The sequence below is a fragment of the Macrobrachium nipponense genome, chromosome 2, assembly GCF_015104395.2.
Source record: "Macrobrachium nipponense isolate FS-2020 chromosome 2, ASM1510439v2, whole genome shotgun sequence".
Lineage (NCBI taxonomy): Eukaryota > Metazoa > Arthropoda > Malacostraca > Decapoda > Palaemonidae > Macrobrachium > Macrobrachium nipponense.
Window position 1 is genome coordinate 35,566,480 of NC_087201.1, and position 19,709 is coordinate 35,586,188.

The 19,709-nt window shown below is 37.0% G+C and overlaps 1 protein-coding gene across 3 annotated transcripts in view; it reads left to right on the forward strand.

Moving 5' to 3' along the window:
* LOC135220529 (crustacean calcium-binding protein 23-like) overlaps window positions 1-19,709 on the forward strand; it is an 80,905-nt gene that overhangs the window by 23,853 nt on the left and 37,343 nt on the right. Inside the window, exon 1 of one of the 3 annotated variants that reach the window (XM_064257709.1) lies at window positions 3,420-3,460. The exons of the other annotated variants lie outside the window; for them this stretch is intronic. Within the exon in view, the coding sequence (XP_064113779.1) occupies window positions 3,435-3,460 (26 nt within the window). The 5' untranslated portion in view covers window positions 3,420-3,434. Of the gene's footprint in view, window positions 1-3,419; window positions 3,461-19,709 lie in introns of those variants that run through there. 3 annotated transcript variants of the gene reach the window in all.

Consider the following 19,709-nt stretch of genomic DNA (forward strand, 5'->3'; position numbering starts at 1 on the left):
CATAAATTAAGGCATACTCGTACCTGTATATGAAGTCTATAATTTATTGCAGTGCTTTGGAACTTAAATTAAATACGTTAATTTTGTAAACATGGTTATTCTTGAGTGTATATTTGTTTTAGTAAGATCTTAGAGGAAATTCGTTTAGACAATCTGTGTGTTCGAGATATTTCCAGGCTACGTGGGAACCTGTATGTGTGTACCCGAGCCTTCGGGAGCTGATGACCCTCATATAAATGGCAGTCCATAGTTAATGAAGCTAGACAAGACAAGTAACGGTAAGAGCAAGGCTAGGCAGATAGAAAGATGAATACAGTGCTCTCGGTTCACCACCAGTATCTTTGAATGGATCCTCTGAAGCAAAACATTAAGATACTGATGGTTAACTGAAAGCTCTGTATTCATCTTTCTATCTGCCTAGCTTTGCTCTTATCGTTTCTTGTCTTGTCTATCTTCATTAACCATGGACTGCCACTTTTATGAGGGTCATCAGCTCCCGAAGGTTCAGGCACGCGCATACAGGCTCCCACACGTAGCCTGGAAATATCTCGAACACACAGATTGTCAACAAAATTGTGTACAGAATTAATGTATTTAATTAAAGTTCCAAAGCACTGCAATAGATTATAGACTTCATATACAGGTACTAGTATACCTAAGTTCATGGACATGATCCACTCCAGAAGGCTTCCATTTAACTGAATTGTCTCTCTCCGTAGGGGGCTAGTCCCATCAGTGCACCTCAATATACATATATATATATATATATATATATATATATATATATATATATATATATATATTATACATACATATATATATATATACATATATATATATATATATATACATACATACATACATACATACATATATATATATATATATATATATATATATATATATATATATATATATAGAGAGAGAGAGAGAGAGAGAGAGAGAGAGAGAGAGAGAGAGAGATACATACATACATGTGTGTGTGTGTAAATAAATTCTTCTGTTAAAATAGGATACATCTCAAGTATAAAACGCCCATTAAAACACTGGTTTAAAGCTGAAGACTATATTTCACTGGACTCGATTCCACCTTTATCAAGCAGTAAATGACAGGAGTTTCATTAGCGAAATATATAGAGAGAGATAAGCCCTTAGATGATGCCTGGGTCACCGCTAAGCCGCTGGTGGTTCTGTTATTGTCTCAATCCGCTTCATCGTTGCCTTAAGGTAGATATTGTCTATCTGGTCAGAAAGGTTGATCCTATAATTTGTTGTTTTATCAGTGAAGATTCTACCATTCACAGCTTGATAAGGGTGGAAGTGAGTCCACCGAAATATAGTCCTTAGCTTTAAACCAGAGTGTTTACTGGGTCTTATTACTATATATATTATATATTATATATATATATATATATATATATATATATATATATATATATATATATATATATATATATTATATATATATGTATATATTATACATATATATATCTTGCAATTCCACAATGGTCACGTGGGTGAAATATATAAGAGATCCTCACGTGAAAATGAAAGAAAGAAGTATTCAAGACTTTCAACTTTTATTCGAAAGTCATCTTCAGGGTACTAACATGAAGATGACCTTGGAATAAAAAGTTGAAAGACTTGGTACTTCCTTCTTTCATTTTCACGTGAGGATCTATATATATAATATATATATATATATATATATATATATATATATATATATATATATATATATATATATATATGTGTGTGTGTGTGTGTGTGTGTGTGTGTGTGTGTGTGTGTGTGTGTGTGTGTGTGTGTGTAGAGAGAGAGAGAGCGTTATCATCACACCAGTTATAATGTCAATGGCCACTGCTCTTAGCAAATTATTTATACCCAAAACTTTGTGCAACAAAATTGGTGACCTTCCTAAGATATTTTAAGAGTCAGTGTTTTAGCGTGTTGTTACTGTGTTAGCCTAAGGTTTAAGTATGTCACCATGACATCAACAGAGATAGCTAGGCATGTAGAGCTGGCCAGGGAAGTCCAAGAAACAATCAATTTTGTGAAAGAGCAAGGAAGATGTAGCTTGTGCAGAGCAACAGAGAAGAAGAGATGAATCCCAAAGTCAGAGATCAGAGGTTTGAAAAACAGAACTTATGAAGAGAAGTAAGTCCACGTGAAATTGTAGCACCGAAATCAAGGCAGAAACTTGTAGGACTTGGGAGAGACAGTTAAGCAGCACTAACATTCCAGTATTCACTGTTAAGCCAAAGGTACCAAGATTCAATGAGAAGTACAGCAACATAGTCAGTTTGCGGAAAAATCTGATATGTTTCAAGAGACCCAAGACTAGCCTAGGGATGAGTGGGCTAGCTTTCTTAGTCCATTACTAACAGGAAGGATCTGCAAGTTTTCTCTAGTATGTCATCTGATGAAGACTTGAACTATGATAGTCTGAACTCTGAAGAAGGATTTAGGAAGAAATTCTATGAAATTAAACCAGAACAAGGTAGCTACGCTACAAAAGTATTTTAACAGGTGGATTGAAACGGCTGAGTCACATGTAGATGTGTTTGTTGTCATGAACATGTTATTCGGGTATAATTTTATTTCTGTACGCCCACTGTATTTAACTAATATTGTTTTTACTTGTGTATTTATTCATGAAAATAACTAAACCGTAATGGACATAAAAAAAAGTCCTCCCTGTACCTTCTATTACTTCCTTATGAAGGCAGTATTCTTTTGAAGCTTGAATTTCATATGAATGTCCCCTTGAGTGGGCTTGTTCCATATGAATGGGGTTCATCTTCTGGATAATAATAGAACATTAACAGTAATAGATGAAATCCAATTATTATCTACTTGAAGGTAAATACCAGTCTCTGCGTAGCGAAATCTATTAAGGCTTTTCGTAAGAAATCAAGAATCTTTATTGATCGTTGTCAAAGCACAGTTTTCCTCAGCTAACATTGCAATCTATGGTCTTGCCAATGTTATTCGCAGTTATTAGAAAAATAATCTTCATAAATGAAACTGGACCGGCCACTGCCGTAGAGTTTATCATTTGCTCTAACTGCCTCTTCAGTGAAATACCTTCCCTTACTCTCCTAAATGTCTGCCCAATACGGACAACGAAGGACTGCTCTACAACAATGATTCCTTGGTAACGAGATTGCCAAGCGATAAGGAGCGGTAATTGCAGCAGGACACGACGGAATTGGAGAAGCAGGACGAGAGGAAGATAAGAAACACGCGCACCTCCCTTATTCACTCCCAAAGTTTGTGAACACAGTCGGCAAGAACTTGTCTCCGAAGGAGGAGCATTCAGTGAAAGTGAAATATCATCGTCAGTATATGTGCGTGTGTAATATATATATCAGATCTGGGGAAGAAGCGTCAGACGCTGGGAATAGAGTGACAAAAACAGAACGAGGATCAAGATGGTTTATCAGAAGATGTGGTATAGGTAAGGTTTGTTTCCAATCATTTGAGCCTTTGGTAGGTTGAATGGCAGCCATTTTTCCTTGTTGAAAGGGCCTAATTTATATACTATTCTCTCTCTCTCTCTCTCTCTCTCTCTCTCTCTCTCTCTCTCTCTCTCTCTCTAACTTTATATTTGTGTGCATGTTCATCAGTATTTTTAAACTGAGTCGGAAGGGCGAACGATCCAGCGGAAAATGAATGAAAATGTCATTTGAAGACGAAAGCGATGGGAATTACGTTACTATGACAAAAGGAGGTTTATGTAATAAATGTTATTGGTTACTGTGATTTCTTTTAATTCTATCGCTAACGTGGTATTTCAATTGGTTGCCATATTATTTTCCCTTACTTAAGTCTGGAATTATTTTCCCAGATATATGATTTTATATAATTTCATAAATTTTACAACAACAAGATATAAAAAAAAGAATATCTGGGCAAACAGGCTGATGTTGACAAAAGCCACATACTCGGGAAGTGGTATTTGAGTTGGCGTAGCCCCAGAATTACTAACAAAATGTCCGAGAACGAAAATATTAGGAAAATACCTGTATAAAGGAGGGATGAGCAGATAACAGCTTCATTAAAAGAACCCGTACAATGCTGTGCATGAAGCACAATGATGCTGAAGTGGAGAAGGACATTCGATTTTTCTCTAAATATAGCTGGACAATCTCCCTCTTTCAAAGGTATCAGGAACCGATAAGAGAGATGAATTAGCTCGAGCGATGATCGATACTATCGGAGGTGGAATAAGAGAGAAGGAGGGGGAGAAAGAAAGAAGGAAAAGAGGATTGAGGAATTGGGGAAGGCGAGGACAGTCCTCAAGTACAGAAATGACGTCATGTGTTTCTGTGCGGAGAGGGTCTGCGAAATGCACGAGCCCAGATTCTAAATAGAAGATCCAACAACGCCTCCCTCCGTAGAGGGTTTAGTGCCATCAGTGTACCTCACACGGTGCACGGTAGGCATTACTGAAGGTTCTTTGCAGCGTCCCTCCTGCCCTTAAGTGCAACCCCTTTCATTCCTTTTAATGAAAGGGGTTGCACTTTACTGAACCTCGGTTCATATTTGCTTTCTTCCATCTTCCCACCCTCTCCTAATACTTGTTTCATAGTGCAACTGCTCTGAGGTTTTCCTCCCGTTGCACCTTTCAGACTTTTAATTCCATTTTTCCCCTCTCAGCATCATAAAGAAATTCGCAGCTATATATAGATATATATATATATATATATATATATATATATATATATGTATATATACATGTATATATATAAATACATGTTTATATATATATATATACATATATATATATATATATATATATACACATGTATGTGTGTGTGTGTATTCTTCAGGATGCAAGAAAGATAAACGAACGAACATTTGCATATATCAAAGGAATGACAATATAGTGCTCATTAGGAAGAAGTAAGAGAAGGTAAAGGGAAACGCAGAGAAGAGAGCTCACTTATTAAAATGACAAAATAAAATAACAAATTGCTAAATAGATAAAAAAATGTATCAAAATGCAAGGAGATCAGTATTAGAGTAGTCATGCATTGCGGCTCCGCTCGAACTAGTGGAGCTCCAACTGCACCACATCCTCAGGGAGCAGTGAAGAAAATTGCGCTGATTACAATGCAACCTCATGAGTGCCTTTACCTCTATAACAAGCTAACGGAGGAAGCAATAGAATATGTGATGCACAGAAACTCTGAAGTGATTGAAAACAAATGAAAGTAAGAGAAAAGTAATCATTGTTACCTGCACCGTTCATTGTGAAAAGACATTATGGCTGAAATTGCGGTGCTGTAGTCAGTAATGAAAGGGCGTGTCCCTCTGTGAGTAGAAGTCTAACTTTTAGCAAATTAGACCGAAAAGAAAGAAACATGTTGCCTAGTTGGACAGGCTTGTGACTTAGCTTTATTTCGTTAGAGAGAGAGAGAGAGAGTTTCCGTAAACAAGTAATAAGGATTTAGGTATTAACCATATACTGGTATGGGGGCTCCATACACTAATGATCACAAGTTTCCCTACTGACCAGCCAGTGCACGAGAAGCGTTTGTATCTTACTGATTAGATAAAGTTGTTTGCTAATTATATTTTCTTTACAATCATTCTTCTCCGATCATATCTAATTCGGTGTCCAATAAGAACAAATTCTGCCTCTTTAAGACGTCAGCTTTTGTTTGTTCAAAACTGGAGGCCATTTCCACCCGAAGTCATGGTAGATTACGTTGAACGAACAAACTCGTCCACCCGGTAAGGGAATACAGAAATCATTGTGAATTAAACAAAATTATTAATAATTAATTAATCAACAAAATTAATAGAGTTAGTGGCCCATTTCGCAAAACAGAGGTATCGCAAAGCTGAACAATATCTGCAGAAAAATAAACCTTCCGTGTCATTTGTCATTCACAATGAAAATCCTAAGATGGCTGAGATGTCGGTAACGAATTGCTGTGGTGGAATGTGCATGTAAGCAACGATCCATCTCTAGCCGAAATCTGACGGAGACCACATTCTTAATTGATCTCTGGTCCCTTTTCCTGCCCAGAGCGACCAGATTTGCTGAACAGCCGCACCAACATACAATAAAAGTGCCTCGCTGTAGAACTTCTCAGTGCAAGAGGTCCTTTATTCCCCACACCGTTCGACTGTGGAGCAGTCTCCCTCAGGATGTCATGTATTGGAACTTCAAAAGTTCAAGCGGAAATGCCATGCATTACTACCCTAATTTTAATAAATTTTTATTTATTAGTTTATTAACTTACTTTTCCTTCTGAAATAAGTGATTTTTCTTTTTTTTATCTGTAATTCCCTTAACCCGTTCTAACATCGTCCTGATGAACAACATATTCTTTGGAAGCTTGAATTTCAAATCAATACCCCTTTAGTGGGCTTCTTCCATATGAGCTGGGCTCATCTTGAATCCGTATGTAGCTGAGATTCGTATGTAACCGAGAATCCATATATAACCAAGGATGTTCTTCCAGCCACAGGGCCGTTGTCCCATCCTTTCCAGGCCTTCCCCTTTAATGTTACCACTCATGGCCCTCCTCCCTTATCCTACGCCTCTGATTCTTCCTTTTTCTTTATCTTCATGGCTATTCAGGCATTCTTAGAGGGGCCCCCCCTTCTCTCTCTCTCTCTCTCTCTCTCTCTCTCTCTCTCTCTCTCTCTCTGTATGTGAGTTTGTGTATGTATCTTGCGAGTCTACTTTATTCTCATTCTTGTTTCCTTGTTTATTATTACTTCATTTTTGTTGAAATCGTTTGAAAGACCTTGATGAAGTGAGCCTGGGCCTTGGAATGAAATGACTCAGTAAGCAAATAAGCAAATCCTTTTGTAGAGCATCCTGTTATAGCGATAACAGGATGGTATTAAATACCAGTAAATACATCGCACCAAACATATACAAATACTTACATCATCACATCATCCTGGCTCGTACACTTAGCTTCATATTAAGGGTGCAAGCATGATTTCCATATGCACACGCTATATATATATATATATATATATATATATATATATATATATATATATATATATATATATATATATATGTAAAATATAATGAATTTATTTTAAGTGGGGGGATAAATACTTGATTCAGAAGAATAGGGTGGCAATAGGTTCCACCCTGTGGCCTATTTTGGCATGGCTGGAGAGGAAAGAGGCTGGAAAAATGAAGAAATCTGGGCTCAGGATAGTTAAATGAGTTAGAGAAGTAGACGGCATCTTAGTAGTACACTGTGGGGGAAAGAGAAATTGGTTGGTTGTTTGGCTGAACTGAACCAGATCAACAGACAGATTAAATTGACTTTAGAAGAGGAGGAAGAAGAGACAATCCCCTTCCTGGATATGAGACTCACAAGAGCAGAGAGCAAAGCGGAGTCTAGTTTACACAGAAATGACACACATATATTCTAGCCACGCGAAGGATATCGAGATAGGGATGCCGACAGGTTTGACTATTAGGGCCTACAGGGTTTGTACCCCAGCTTATGTGGACCAGGAGCTTGAATATCTTAATTTTAAAAATTGGGACACCCAACTCGCTGGTGGAGGAAGGCGCATGATAAGGCAAAGAAACACTTTCATGGGGAGAGACGCCAAGACAAAGACGGTACAAACGATATAAATATAATCGTCATTCTAAACTATAACATTACTAAGGATTTAAACAAGACTGAAAAATATGAGATTAGTCGGGCATTAAAAAAACAACATTAGGAATAGAGCAAACCGGATATAAAATACCCATAAAATAGGAGAAAAGGGCCACAGTCTACCTAGCACCCTGTGACAATTGCGGTACAGTATATTTCGGTCATATTTTGTTCAGAACGGCCAGCATAAGCAGAGCAATCGGTAGCACAGCCAAGCCTCAGCACTGACCAAACACTACCCGAATGACAACCATAACATCGACTTTGAAAATACAGACTTTCTACTATATAAAATCAAGAGCATACTATCCAGGGTGATCTTAGAGAAGGCGTTCATCAACTATGATGAAGAAACGATGGAAGGCAGTGTTGGAGACAATTTTGAGGGCAAGATTATGCGTAAGTTAATTTATCAGAATTTTAAATAAGGACGTAAACAAGAAGTTGAACAGAGCAAGGGGATGATTCCGAGCAACGACGGTTTCGATACGGCAATGGAGATCAAAAAGGGCAGGAGCTGAAGATCAGCGGTAGTCAACCCAGGGATTAAAAATAGAAAACAACAGAGTATGTAGGTATGTATATACATATACATACCCAAGTGTAACTGATGTCTCTTCAGTGCATCGATACTTGAAGAAGACTGTCTTCGATAGCTTGCACTCGGTAAATTTAAGAATCTGGAATCTACACCACCGTGTTTTATTGGTGAAGCCTAATACAAGTGATATAAATATAAATGCACAGTGAAGTTGTGTGGCTGATATATATATATATTATATATATGAATATATGCACAGTGAAGTTGTGTGGCTGATATATATATATAAATATATATATATATATATATATATATATATATATATATATATAATATATATAATAGATATGTAGTATGTATATGATGGAACCATTCCCATATGCACTTGACTTCCAGGCTCACAGTACAGGGACCTCGCGTGATGCGGAAGAAGGAAATTTGGGTCGGCATAAACTTTCATATAGAATATTTCTTTTTTCTTTTTCTTTTTTTTTACTCTTCGTCTCCAACAAAATGTTTATATGATTTCGTGCATCGTACATCACGGGGATAAAAAAAGGGCCGTAATTGCAGGGAGGTCACCTAATACAAAAGAAATTTTTATGGTTACGTAGAAAAACACGCAAGCTTAATCTAATCCTATGTCACGTAATGACCTACTTTGCTCCCTGCAAGCAGTTTACAAAGTAACAATATTTATATACATAGTTACATGGAGATAACGATACGCTTACTACACACAACTGCAGTTGTTTGTAAAATATTGCCAGAATTGTTCCTTTGCTCAATCTTTGATTGTATTGTATCTAACTTGTCTGTCGATTTTCAGTTCTTCCTAGAATTGCTGTTATCAGTTCCTTCCAAACCGAAAATCATGCCCCTGGGACCTTTGCTGCTAACGCCCAGGGCAGATCTTGGAAGACTGCTTGTTGTCATAAGTTATGCAGTGCCCAGTCAGGGTGGAACCTTCTTTTTCAGCGACTAGATAAACTAGAACAGCTTTGCATGCTCAGTCCTTCCATTGCTATTGTAGGATTGACATTCCAGTTATGGGGGTTAGCACAAATTTTGCTTTCTGAGAAGTGATAATTGGAGTAATAAAGCTGATATTCTTAGACAGAACAAAAGCTGATGAGAAAAGATGAAGAAATGTGGCCAAGTGGGAACAAGTACTTCACCTTATGATGATATCGTTAGGAAACTCATAAATGAGGCGTCGTTAAACAACTGAATTTATTAGCTGTTGTTGTTGCTGTTTGGGATTAAAGTGGAAAACACGTAGATGACACATTTGTACTTTTATAGAAATTTTGCACAGTAACAGTGTTGGCAAGATTTGCTTTCAATCGTTTGAGAAAAAAAAATCGTCGATAAGGAAAGTCTTAAATCGTTAACGGAAAAAGTTGTCTTCCGGTAGCTGATAAATGTGTCACGAATAGAAAAACTTGTGTCAGTTCCTGGGATGAGGTCTCTTCAGCACTATGTAGCATATCCTTGTATAGAATATTGCTAATTAGCAAGATGAAAAGTATAATTCAATTCTAAGCGTCGAATGACAATAGATTCTGAGCACTAGCGGATCCAGAAAAATTAAATGGGACAGGGGTGGGGGCCCACCAATTTTCGTATTATACATACATTTATATATATGTGTGTGTGCATTGTAATTTCTGTTTGTTTGTTCGCTATGGACGCCAAGCCTATGAAAGCTAGGGTACCAAAATTTTACCTTAGAAGGTTTCAGTCAAAATCCGAAACTCGAGGGCCGTTTTTATGGGGGGTCATAACCCCTCTTTTTTTTTTCATACAGCTTTCGGAGTTGATAGCTAAGGGTACCAAAACTTTAATATAGACTCCCCTCCTCCCAGGGAAGGTTTTAGTCAAAATCCGAAATTCGAGGGCCGTTTCCAAGGGTGTCATAACCCCTCATTTTTTACTACTTTCAGAGTTGATATCTATGTAGAAGTGTTTCTATAGGTACAGACAGGCTCCCCACAATACAGTGGCCATAAGGCACCCTCAGTAGTAAGGGGGGAAACATCCCCTGTGAATGGGCGCCCAAGGGTTTCCCACAATATTAGGGAGCAGGAGGCCTACGTCCTTTCGACTTACCAACCAGGGGGGAACGGATTCGTAGCCTACATACCCCGACCTTGATAGCAGGGGAATGCAGCCTTCCTTTGGGAATGAAGGGTTAAAGATGGCTCTACTACATCCAAATTTGGTGCCATGAGGTAACATAAATGACTACAAACGCATTTAACATCAATATCAGAGTTTAACTATAGGCTGAGTTTTATTAAGGGCCATTTAAGGGGAGCCTTGTGATGAAAATCTTTCCCGAGCAACCTGTCGCAACATATATGCGCCTGCCGTCGGACGGCGGTGCCTGAGTCCTGACTGAGCCGGTCAGTGAGGCAGTAGCATTGGCTGGGGAAAGATGTACGTCCAAGACATTTAGAAGTGGATGTGCGTTCGTCATTTAGAAGTGAATGTGCGTTCGATATTGCGTTCGAAGGACAGGTACAGCTGCTAATATATATATATAGATCTTTCGACGTTCAACGTCCTTTACTTAGCAGATAAGTAAAGGACGTTGAACGTCGAAAGATCTTGTGGAAACTCCATTGTTTATTTTTCCTTCGTGGCTTATACCTTTATTTATGGATTTATCACGTTCCAAACTTTCGTGATTCAGTTTACATACATACATATATATATATATATATATATATATATATATATATATATATATATATATATATATATATACACATACATACATACACACATATATATAAATATATTATTTCTATAATAGATATTTTTCCCCATTTTTATATTTCACATTTATGTTATTAATTATCTAAAACTTTAATATTATAATTTTGTCATTATTTTTAATGTGGGGGGTTGGGTCACGTGTCCAGGTGACCCCGCCCCTCGATCCGCTAGTGATTCTGAGTCAGAATAACAGCAGTGTTTATGATTATCGTGAAACAACGGACAGGACGAAAAGAGATCATTTACTGTTGTCTGTCACCCAGAACTCAGATTTTATCACTTAACTTTTCCCCCTCTCCTGGGTAATGGTAGCGGAGCGAGGAGAAAACCAAAAACTGAAGAAATTACTCTTAGTGCTGAGCTTTGTTCCTGAGAATCGTTTCCAAGAATCCATTTCATGAGTTCTTGGAGTCTCTACGAATTTCTGACTTTCTTTATGAATTCGTGATTTGCCCATGAATAACATTCTAACCTCGTTCCTCCAGGCTTGCATATGGGTCGGTATTTCGTTTCTTATTTGCATTAACACTTTGTTTTGTTGTTATTTTCTTTTAGTTGCAGTCTTCCAATAACGTCATTATTTACCAGTTTCAGTTATTTTGTAAAAAAAAATGCGACCTATGTTAAAACTGCCTTTTTATTGTGTTAAACCAGGGGTGTCAAACTCAAATCCTTTCGAGGGCCAATAATGCAATTGGTTATGGTCTTGAGGGCCATCAAAGATTTGGTAATTACTCATTCCTTATACCTTATGACTCATTTATTAAGATTTGCAATAAAAGAGCCTTATTGCCGGCAATTATAATATGAAATGAATTATAAATTATTGTCATAGAAATGAAAGGTAAAACTTATTATGTCTCGTTTTAACAGTTTAGTAACAAGTTAAATTTTCCTCAGTTCTAACAGTTATAGTAACTCAGGTTGAAAAATCTCTTGGCACCTCGCTTCCCACACAAGACCATCCCGCGGGCCATGAGTTTGACACCTGTGTGTTAAACCATATCTTATACAAACATAACGTAAACTGTAATTTACTCTGAATACCCAGGACATTAAATATATGAAAAGAAATTTATCCTCAAGTAGCCCATATGGTATATTTACAAAAGTGCTAAATATTTAACTCTGCATGGTTTACAACTTGTAAGTCCGACCTGTCTTAGTGGGTCCTGGTTTGAGCGCGATTAATAGAGTAAGATTTTGAATACACTACTATCTAGACCGTGGCTTTTTTCAAATGACCATTTTTGATGACTATGAAACTGGGGATCGCAAAGCAAAAAATCTAAATAATGTTGATGTCAAATATAACATGTTGGAAATTCGGTGGCCATAAAAATATCTGATTCTCACTTCTTTTCATAAATGCTACCAACCATATTGCAAAAATACCCCTGGTATTGCAGCAAGCATTGCGTACCACATCGGACAAATTATGGTTACCTAGGCGTGTTCTTTCCGATAACCGAAAAATTGGTCCCACTTTTGTCGTTGATTTGCTCGTACTGTACTTGTTCCGAGATAGACTGGAAGCTTTTGTTTAGAAGCATAACTGCGGATTGTTGTTAAGTTTATAATGCTGAACTAGTGTGCCGTCAAGAAATTGATCCTAGTCAGTTATTATATATAGTGAAGTCCATTGGTTTGCAAGCCTAGTAGTCCCGATGTTGTTTTTAAGCAAACGATACAAGCCCAGTGATATTTGCGGAAAGCTGATACTCGATAACATAAAGGAATCAACTTACTCTTGTATTACTGTGCAATAAACGGTCATAGCAAAACAACCTGGGTTTCTAACACTAATATATTCGTCACCGGCCCTACGTGAAATTACATATAGGTTTGCGTTAATATTCTGTAGATACTTATGTCTCGCATGGGATCGGTATATTGACCATTCATTGTGTTGTACGTATATAGATGAGCAAAATCTCTTTGTATCATATACAACTAATAATCCTACTCGTAGCTGAAATACCCAATCATAATTATCCTTGTGACAGAACCATATAGAAAAATAAAGGTTTGGTGTACAGTTTCTGCGTGTTCATCAGAGCGAATAAGTAAACGCCTTTACATAATAAATGATAAATAATACATTTTTCAGTTGCCAAGGGGTCATTGTTTCAAGTCATTTTGTAGACGTAACATTCTATGTAATACTTTAGAATCACTTAATATTTACAGAAATCTATCAATGTAAATCATGGAAGGAAGAAAAGAAAAACTCAAAGAGCAAAGTCCACCAAAGGAAACCAGTATTGGTTTCAGCTTCAAAACCTGTTTTCTGAGTGAGAATCCCTTTCCACTATCTTGGCTGCCTGTAATATATACATCAGGCAAGGCTATTTCTGGTTAAAGTTTGAGGTTACATGACTTGATCAAGTGGAGGTCTTCTCTTCCCCCAACACACGTTAACCTTTATGTAAACGAGTCGTCAGTAGTTTTGAGAGACAGGTATTTTACTTAGAAACGGCAAATCAATGGCAGCTTATTGACAACATAATAGTTGGTTGGTGGAATGTTGTGTTTTTTATTCATTTATTTATTTTTTTTTTTAGTTTAGCAAGAATGTTTGAAAAAATGTCAATTATAATTGCTCGAACTGAAATATACAGTTTGTCTACAAAAATATTTTGAAGTAGTTATGGTTGCTGTTATTATTTTAGGAATCCGTTAACAGTTGCTTTATGGCGACTTTATTCGGCATCCCGCATTCCTTCCCAGCATTTCCACCCACGAAAGAAAAACACTTTGATGGGAAAAGCTTATTCTAAATATTCGTAAAGTTCAGTGAACAAAAAAACAAAATTGTTGCTAAAAACTGGTCCGGCTTGAAATGTCAAAACAGTGGAACGCGACAGCAGATTTGAGTAACAGCGTCAACAGTGTCAACACTTGGTGCTCCAACTCCATTCCCGATTTGATTTTTCATTACAATGTTGAATGACAATGAAATGCAGTACCTGAAGATTGTTGTAGAAGAGAAAGATATTTCAAACAATCTCCATGCGATAGCGCCACTACCTAACGTTAAATTTCTTCCTGTCTACGCTACTTCTTCCCTTGAAAATTCTTTGTCGATCAGATTATCGACCTTCTCTGGTGTTGAGGTATGTTGGAAGTCATGATTACTTGCCAGAATTTTTTTTCTGAAGTATCCCATTCTCACTCAGAAAGTAGTTGTACTTGAAATAGTTAATAACCAGAAGTTGCCTGAGTTGCAAGCACGCTGTGAGCTGATATAACCAACGCTACCAAGAATTTCCTTTCAAATATCACGAGGAATCTATTGAGCAAAAGGTGCAAATATTGCTGCTCCTAGCTGCACCACACACCAAAGATAAGACGTTCTTGGGAGTGAGACTCCAATTGGAAAAGACATTCGACCGAAAGGAGGAGCAAACATCTCTGTTCAAGTCGGTTATCTTGCCGGTCTAGAGCACCCTGAGTCCTTGCGTGTATATTTCTGGATAGACTTACATTTTTCACGACCCTGTGCAAGACCCTTCCATTCTAGGCTTATTCAGAATGCAAGGGATCGTGCGACCGCTGATCAGTTGGGAACATTAATCTTCTTCGGGTCGGACCGTATTCCAGTGACCGAGTCTACATGTTCAAGGTTAAGTGAAAACGATGCTGTGTCTAGGACAAAGTAGATCAGGAAAATAACGTCAAGAAAGAGGTATAACCTAATGGAAATAAGAAAAGAAAAGAAGGAGCATGAGAAAGGCATGCCCTCCGTGGAAAGAAGGAAATGAGAAGTAAGCTAAAATAAAGTTGAAAATAATGGATATGGAGGATGCGAATCTAGGGAGTGAATGGGCAAGTATGGAACAGAAGATTTTTGTATCTTATATTGGGGAAGGAGGCAGCATCCGAAAGGAAAGTCATGGAAATATAGATTATAGAATTCCGGAAAAAAGGAAAGATGAGCTTAAGAGCAACAACCACAGTAAAATAATAACCGACAAACATTTGACTCTCAAGTTTATAATCTTCACAAACTAATATTTGACTCTTAAGTTCATAATCTGCACAAACTATCAAGCAGGCTAGTATGGGACACGATACAAAAGGGACCTTGCAACGGAGAAATGATAATTATTCACACTTGGAATCAGAACTTGTTACCGATTGCCCTTCCTTTTTTTTCAGACAAGGACGCGAACTATACGTCATCAGCAGTGGCGGTATGGCTTGAACCTTTCAGACACAAAGTGAAACCATTGAAGGAATTGAAAACAAGTTTTTTTTTCTTTTTTTGAGTCAGTGAAAGGAAACACAATTGATTAGCAGATCTCATTCAGATTTTCCAACCCATGAAGGCAACCGACCCCTTAGCAAAGGATGGTTTCTGAAGGGAGGTAGTGCTGTCAGTACACCTTGGGGGCTGCACTTTAGGTATTACTAAAGGTTCTTTGCAGCGTCCCTTTGACCCCTAGCTACAACCCCTTTCATTCCTTTTACTGTACCTCAATTCATATTATCTTTCTTCCATCTCGCTATCCACCCTCCCCTGACTATTGTTTCAACAACTGCGAGATTTTCCTCCTTTGGCCTAAACTCTCTATTCCACTCCATTCCTAAGGACGATGGTGACGTGAAGAAATAGAAGAAGAATCCGGCGTTTTTGGCTTCTGGCCTACTTTTGTTTACTTAACATCTACTGAAAATGCGGAACCACCCAAGATAAGATGGGGATCAACTTGCCCAATTTGTGCGTGGGCGTCACCGCGACTTCATCTAACCCTATGGCGGGTGACTTCGACAAATATCTTGAGTTATTCATTTATTTTTGTGGGGAGGTGACCTGGAAGCAACTTTGAAACTAAGCATCCTCATTCTGTCATTTGTTTTTCCAAAGTTTTCCGATCTGACAAGGTTCTGACTTTCTTCCAACTGACAAACTGGTATGCATGACCGGAAGTGCTCCTTGTTACTAGTTAGAAGATGATGATCAGTCTCAGTCGTCTTGGAAAGACGAGACTGAAATGAATCTTTTTCTCATGTACTACGTTCAAAGCTGTCGTATTTGACCTTCCATATTTTCTTGAGGTATCATGGAAGCGAACTGATGGTTGCGATATCTTTTTGGGGGTATCGGCGTAGTAGTTTCATGATGGCGCCATTTTGTTAGCATCATTCTTGGTTCTCCCCTTGCCTCGCACACATCAGGGTCTCTCTCTCTCTCTCTCCTTCGCATTTCTCTTCTTCTACCATGTCCTTCACTCCAAGTATTCCAACCCGTGAGATGTCTTCTTTCTGTACTTCCCTTTACCTTCTCTTACTTCCTAATGAGCACCATAATATTCTTTGGAAGTTTGAATTTCAAGTTATTGGCCCCTTTAGTGGGCTTGTTCCATATGGATAAGGTTCTTCTTCAGAATAATAATAATAATAATAATAATAATAATAATAATAATAATAATAATAATAATAATAATAATAATAGTGTGAGAGAAAAGTTCCTTGCTCCGGAACCTCTGGGGCCTTGTAGATTCTCAGTAGTTCTCCTCTTGGTTCCAGCGGCCCTTGATCCCGTAATGGCACAGAAATTCAAGGATTATAATGTAAATGAATTTCAGTTGCCCTGGTCTTCATATTTATTTAAATAATATTGCTCATTTTTTTCTATTTTGTATGCTGTTTTGATACTTCTGATAAAATATCTAAAACCACATTTCCTATGCCTATATTTCCATATTCTTTCATTCATTGCCTTCACTATATTTCCTTTCTCCTTTAGGGCAAACTAATATTTTTCAGCTCTACACCTTCTATCAGCATCTGCTCTTTTGCAAGCTTTTAGATCTAAAATCCAAACCATTCTCTCTCTCTCTCTCTCTCTCTCTCTCTCTCTCTCTCTCTCTCATTGGAGAGGAACCTGTCATTAGCATAATGGAGGAATGCGTTATCCTTACCAACGTCCATATATCTAAAAGTGTTTGGATTGGCGGTATGAGATAGATAGCACATGGCGGTAAATGGGTTCGGAATAGCATTTTGAAATTGGTTGAAAGAGCAGATAGATAAGGCAGACCTTTGTTAGTGGAACTGTGGATAGATAGTAGTAAGCTTCCTTCCTTCCTTCCGTTCGGTCTTTTGTTATCTTCATTCTTTATCTTCTTTCATTGTGATAAATTATCTGAATTAGACAGCTACATGCATGGACGAACGGCGATTAACTTTTAATCTTTCTCGTGGTCAGGTTGGCAACGTGGCTTCTTTCTGATACTCTAGATGTAGGTTCGAATCCTGCTACGAAGGTCCAAATTTCTTCACTTTCACGCATTTGGGGAAATTATGAGAACATTTGGGTTACAACAGTTGCATACGTATCTGAAAAAAGTGACATACACACACACGCACACTCTATATATATATATATATATATATATATATATATATATATATATATATATATATATATATATATATATATATATATATATATATATATATATATATATATGAGTTCCTTATTTACGTCGGTCACGTTCAGGCGGCATTATGGTTATCACAATTACATGCAAACACACACACACACACACACACACATATATATATATATATATATATATATATATATATATATATATATTATATATGTGTGTGTGTGGTGTGTGTGTGTGTATGTGTGTGTGTGTGTGTGGTGTGCAGATACATCCGTCTAATTATTGAGAGCATTGTTCCAAAAATTCCACATGGGATCGCTTAAGAAATCGTAGTGAGGTGTACATGGAAACATTAATCTTTTTTTTATTTCGTGTAGATGCTAGGATATAATATATATATATATATATATATATATATATATATATATATATATATATATATATATATATATATATATATATATATATATGTGTGTGTGTGTGTGTGTGTGTGTGTGTGTGTGTGTGTGTTATTTAGAGCGTCACTGAAGTCGTTGGTACTTACTGTTCGGCAAATCTAGCCTGTTGGGTGTTGAACCACTTGCCAGTTACAATTACCTTCAGTATTATTTCCAAGGTAGAGCGAATTGGATATTTGAAGGCATTTGTAGCTTAATGTTTATGTATAAAAAATGTCACTGTGATGTGATATAAAATCTAATTATATATATATATATATATATATATATATATATATATATATATATATATATATATATATATACACATATAAATATATATATACAAAGCATAAGTTTATGTTAATTTATTTGCATTCGATTAATATTTCGGTATATAATGCATATAATGCACGCATAGAATAAGTATATAATGCACGCACAGAATAAGTATACATCGCTAAAGATAATCCAACATTCAGTTGCGCTTTTGCAGATTTCTCACTGTAAGTGGCGACCATTAAATTCCCCTGCAGTGATCTGCCTGGGATGACGAAGAGAGATGTTGGACCTGATCCAACAAAGCTGCTCTCTCATTCTCGGAGGAATCTTCCATTCCAAGGAAAAAAATAATTGGGTTTTCTTCTTCTTACTCTTCCTCGCGTCCTGTACATGTCCCGTTCCTCATGGTCGTGCGGAATAGTAGCTGTCACTTTTATTTTCCTATAGTATTATCAATTCATTGGTTAGGCTTATCTTCTGTATTATTATTATTATTATTATTATTATTATTATTATTATTATTATTATTATTATTCAGAAGATGGACCCTACTCGTACGGAAGAAGCTCACCAAAAGGGCCATTTATTTGAAATTTAAGCTCCCCAAAAATATGGTGCTCCATAGGAAGTAAGAGAAGGAAAGGGGAAGTACGGAAAGAAGTTATCTCACGTATTAAAAAGAAACAAATAAATGAATAAACTTATAAACGGAATCAAATGAATTGAAGTTGCCGGAGAATAGCATTTGTGTTGTAATGCTATTTATCTTGCGTTTGAATATATATTTATTTATCTTTACTCATTTTTGTTTCTTTTTAATAGGTGAAATCTCTTCTTTAGAGTAGAAATGCATTCCATTGCAGAAATAGCATAAAACCAGGACATTATTCGTTATTTAATATAACTTATTGTGAAATGGCTGACGACTCAGAAACAACAAACCTGAACATTTATTATAATCAAGACACTCACGAGTGCGCAAAAAGACTCGCTCGGGAACGCATTCTTGAGACCAAAGCAGGGATTTAAATACCGGACCTGGTGGCTATTCAACCATGGTGCGTTACTTTAGCTGGAAAAGGCATGGAATGTGGCGAACAGGATTTTGGAATATCTGCTGGGTAAGGCTGACGACAGAGTTACCTGTATCTGAGCCCAAGTGACTCCGCCATAGGAGGACTCAGCTCAGGATGTTTATATACTTGGCCGCTAAACTTTTCAAGTGTTGCAATATTGATTGTTTCGATAATGAGTCGTTTACCACGAGTGGAATATTCCAGTAGACATATTGAACTTGTCATCCATAAATATTGTTGTGGGCTAAGAAATCACCCACATTCCTATTCCCGTTGATGAAAGGGAAGGCCTTAAGTCGAATTTAGCGCTGCTACCACATCTTCGTGACAGACCATTCTATTTAAAAGCTTTTGAAAATTTACTTCGTCATTAAATAAGCTCCATCTGTTTTCACCTTTTCATGTTTAGAATTCTTTCTCTTCTTCAGCCTTCAAATAAATTAACTTTCGTAACCAATACTTTTGGAAAATGTATCCATAAAACTCTTATATCTTCCCTTCCCCCAAACGTCAGTAACATCGGTGTTGTA